The 4154-nt window shown below is 65.3% G+C and overlaps 1 protein-coding gene across 1 annotated transcript; it reads left to right on the top strand.

Annotated features, from left to right (window-relative positions):
* Position 1: 1 nt before the first annotated feature.
* On the top strand, positions 2–3179 carry LOC104385324 (ovocleidin-116-like; the record flags this gene model as incomplete). The annotated part of the gene is made up of 3 exons (XM_009993765.1): positions 2–79; positions 192–1436; positions 2778–3179. Coding segments are annotated over 3 exons (1725 nt in total), but the record flags the coding sequence as incomplete, so codon positions are not given.
* Between the last annotated feature and the right edge of the window lie 975 nt (positions 3180–4154).

Raw genomic sequence — 4154 nt, 5'->3', positions numbered from 1 at the left:
CTGCAATGCCAAGCATGGCTTCCTCATGTTCAAATACGTCTACTTGTATTCAGCGCGGAGGAACCAGACGCAGATCAAGGTGAGGAGGTGTCTGGGTGTCATGGTAGGACCCCCAGCTTGGCTGTGGCACCCCCCGAAGCTGCCAGGCTCTAAGGCTGGCCCTAACCTCTCTTTTTGTGTCTACTGCACAGAAGGAAGAAGCTGATGGCCAGAATGTGCTGAGTGAGGACAAGGACAAGCAGGAGCTGACAGAAGACAGGGTGGCCCTGGAGCAAAGCGAAAATGTCAGCACTGATGTGATGGAGAACAACAGAACCAGCCTCATGCCCAAAAGCCACACCACCCCAGGCGTGGACAGGGATGCTCTTAGTCCTCCCCCAGGCACCAGCACGGGAGCACGTGGTGGGGCTGGCATTGCAGGTCCCACCCCGACCAGCTGGGAGGGCAGTGGTGACCTGGATTTAGTGGTGGAAATCGATGGTGGTGTTTCCATTCCTACCCAGGATGGACGTTCCAGCGAGGCCGTGGTGGGAAACAGGTCTGTTGTCAGGGGTGAGGACAGGGAGGAGGATGGTGCCCCTGGGTGGGTTCCAGTGGAGAGGGCCATGACAGGTGAGAGGGAGAGGGCTTCTGCCACTGGAGGGGCTGGGGATGAGGGCAGTGATGGGGCCACCGTGCCTGGCCAAGGGCAGGAGGGTGTCATGCAGGGCACAGGGACGGGAAGCGCTGCTCTCACCTCTGTCACTGAGAAGACAGAGCATGTTCAAGTTGACACGGAAGGTGTGGATGAATACATTTACATCCCTGACTCGGGCAGCATCACTGTCACCCAAGGGAAGTTGGGCAGCACAGCGACGGCCACCAGCTTCACCCAGATCTCTCCGGACAAGGATGATGAGGTCAACATATTCATCAGGAGAGCCAACATCCTCGTGGGGGAGCAAGAAACCACCCAGGCTGGTGCCACTGTTGGCAGCAAGGACAGTGGCAGCCCCACTGCAGGAACCAGCAGCCCTCTGACCAGGCTGGCGGTCACTGCAGCACATGATGGTGATGATGGCACCCCTGCTCATCAGCAGCCTGAAGAACTGGCCACCACAGCCACCCCGAGCTACAGAGAAGGCACCACCAGCCGACCCAGGGTTGGTTATCCCACAGGAGATGATGAGGATGGTGTGACCACCCTTGGTGATGGAGAAGGGCCGCTGGCCCCCAGCCCTTGGACCATCACCGGTGGTGACATTCCTGTCCCCTCAGAGGCTGATGCTGCTGTGAATGGTGACGATGAAGCGAGAGGTGAGGGGCAGTGGTTTGAGGGGAAGTCAGACCGCCTGCCTGTCCCCACCCCTCACCAGGAGGCTGTTGAGGAGGCCACTGCCACTGTCCCAGCCGAGGGGGCCAGCATCCGCCTGGGAGGCACTATGGCCTCCTCTGAAGTGAGGGAGGGCAACTGCACCACTGCCCCAGGGAGGGATGGCAGCTGCATGGCTGAAGAGACCCCCACCACGGCCAGAGGGGCGAGCGGGGAAGTGGGGACAACCCCGCACTGGCCCCACAGGGAGGGACGGCCCCAAGTGGGAGCAGGGGTCTGGCCTGGGGGAGCAGGGCTGGACAAGACAGCCAGGACAGACAAAGCACCGTCTCCAGACGGGAAAGCTGGTAGCCAAGCACTGAGTGAGGCCCAGGGGATGGCTGGAAGCCATAGTGGTGATGTTGGGGGCAGGTGGCACACCATGGGAGTGGGGGGCAGCCCCCCTGGGCAGGCAGGGCAGGTCAAGGGCAGCTCTCTTCGGGATGCAGGGCAGGCGGGGGAAAGTTCCCTTGGGCAGGCAGGGCACACTGGGGGCAGCGGCCTTGGGCAGGCTGGGAGCAGCTCCCACCAGCAGGCAGGGCAGGCCAATGAAAGCCGCCTCGGGCAGGCAGGGCAGGCTGGGGGCAACGGCCTTTGGGAGGCAGGGCAGGCTGGGGGCAACGGCCTTTGGGAGGCAGGGCAGGCTGGGGGCAACGGCCTTTGGGAGGCAGGGCAGGCTGGGGGCAACGGCCTTTGGGAGGCAGGGCAGGCTGGGGGCAACGGCCTTTGGGAGGCAGGGCAGGCTGGGGGCAACGGCCTTTGGGAGGCAGGGCAGGCTGGGGGCAACGGCCTTTGGGAGGCAGGGCAGGCTGGGGGCAACGGCCTTTGGGAGGCAGGGCAGGCTGGGGGCAACGGCCTTTGGGAGGCAGGGCAGGCTGGGGGCAACGGCCTTTGGGAGGCAGGGCAGGCTGGGGGCAACGGCCTTTGGGAGGCAGGGCAGGCTGGGGGCAACGGCCTTTGGGAGGCAGGGCAGGCTGGGGGCAACGGCCTTTGGGAGGCAGGGCAGGCTGGGGGCAACGGCCTTTGGGAGGCAGGGCAGGCTGGGGGCAACGGCCTTTGGGAGGCAGGGCAGGCTGGGGGCAACGGCCTTTGGGAGGCAGGGCAGGCTGGGGGCAACGGCCTTTGGGAGGCAGGGCAGGCTGGGGGCAACGGCCTTTGGGAGGCAGGGCAGGCTGGGGGCAACGGCCTTTGGGAGGCAGGGCAGGCTGGGGGCAACGGCCTTTGGGAGGCAGGGCAGGCTGGGGGCAACGGCCTTTGGGAGGCAGGGCAGGCTGGGGGCAACGGCCTTTGGGAGGCAGGGCAGGCTGGGGGCAACGGCCTTTGGGAGGCAGGGCAGGCTGGGGGCAACGGCCTTTGGGAGGCAGGGCAGGCTGGGGGCAACGGCCTTTGGGAGGCAGGGCAGGCTGGGGGCAGCTCCCATCAGCAGGCAGGGGAGGTCAAGGAGAGCAGCCTCGGGCAGGCCGGGCAGGCTGGGGGCCGCTCCCCCGGGCCCGCGCTGTGGGGGCCCGGGAGCAGCCGGCTCCCCGCGCGGCAGGGCAGGAGAACCGGGGCGGCGGGCGCGCTGGCAGTGCTGGGCAGCAGCAGCAGGCAGGTGGACCATGTGAAGCGCGCTGATGAGCTGCACATCCGCGAGAGGGCTTTTTACACCCTGGAGCGGGCCCGGGCTGAGCCCCACGGCCCCTACGCTGCCCTGGGGAGCACGGACAGCAGCCAGTCCTCCGAGGGGGAGCGGGGCAGCAGCAGCGACAGCCGGCAGGTAGGGCAGCGGCCCGCGGGGGGGGGACCCCCGGGGTACCCCAAGGGCCGGTGGAGCCGGGGGACCCTCTGAGGGGCTGCCAGGATCTGCCCCGGCAGGCCCCAGGCATTGGGGGGGGGGGGGGCCCTATATGTCATGTCCTCCCCAGCATCCGTGCTGCAGGGGGGATGAGTGAGGGGCCCGGGCAGAGGGGCACCCTGCAGGTTGCTGGGGGGGTCACAGAGTGCTTGGCAGCCCAGGAGCCAGAAACTGCTGGTTTGTGCCACCCTGCTGTTGGTTGGAGGGGGTCTGCGTGGGGGTCTGCGTGGGGACGTGCCCCGGGTGCTGCCACAGCTTGGGGTGGGCGTGCAGTGCTGGGCAGCCACACAGAAGACCCCTTGTGCTCTGCAGTGTAGGGTAGCGTCGTTCCTGCGCTGGTGCCAGGAAGTAAAAACTGTGAGAATAAAAACAAATAAGCCTCTGTCTTCAACGGCTTCGCCCCCAGCCTCATGGAGAAATAAAGGCATTTCTGTACCCGAAGGCTCTGTTGGCTCCCAGTGTTTGCAGTGGGGTTTCAAGGCAGCTGCTTTGCCAGCACTGGCACACTGTGGTGTGGTGGGTCCCTGGGCATGGGTGGGTTTCTGGCCCCAGAGCATCCCTGGTCCAGCCATCCTCTCTGGGGCTGTGACTCGGCCAACCAGCCCTGCACGTCCCTCCTTGGGTGGGATCAAACCCAACTGGGTCCTACCAAGAGCCAACCAGACAGTTTGTCCTTGCTGGGGACCTGCACAGAGCATCACCCCCATAGGCTCATCCATCTCCTGCAGCAAGAAATCCCCACCAGGCTCTCCAGGAGTTGCTGAGACACTTGCCAGCCCCACCATAGCATCCTGGCTGTGCCACCATCATTCCCACAGCTGGCCCCTGCACGTGAGCCAGGCTGCACTTGGACCTGTTGGAGCCGGGCTGCTGCTTGTACCTGAAGTTAACCACTGTTTATGCCACTGCAGGTTGCTTTTTCTGTCCCAGAAGGTGCTAAAACAGGCATGGCTCAGCAGCAGGGCGAGC

This window comes from Chaetura pelagica, unplaced genomic scaffold (genome assembly GCF_000747805.2).
Source record: "Chaetura pelagica isolate M959 unplaced genomic scaffold, ChaPel_1.0 scaffold210, whole genome shotgun sequence".
Lineage (NCBI taxonomy): Eukaryota > Metazoa > Chordata > Aves > Apodiformes > Apodidae > Chaetura > Chaetura pelagica.
Note: the sequence above shows the minus strand (reverse complement) of the source record. Positions and strands in the feature narration are given on the sequence as shown.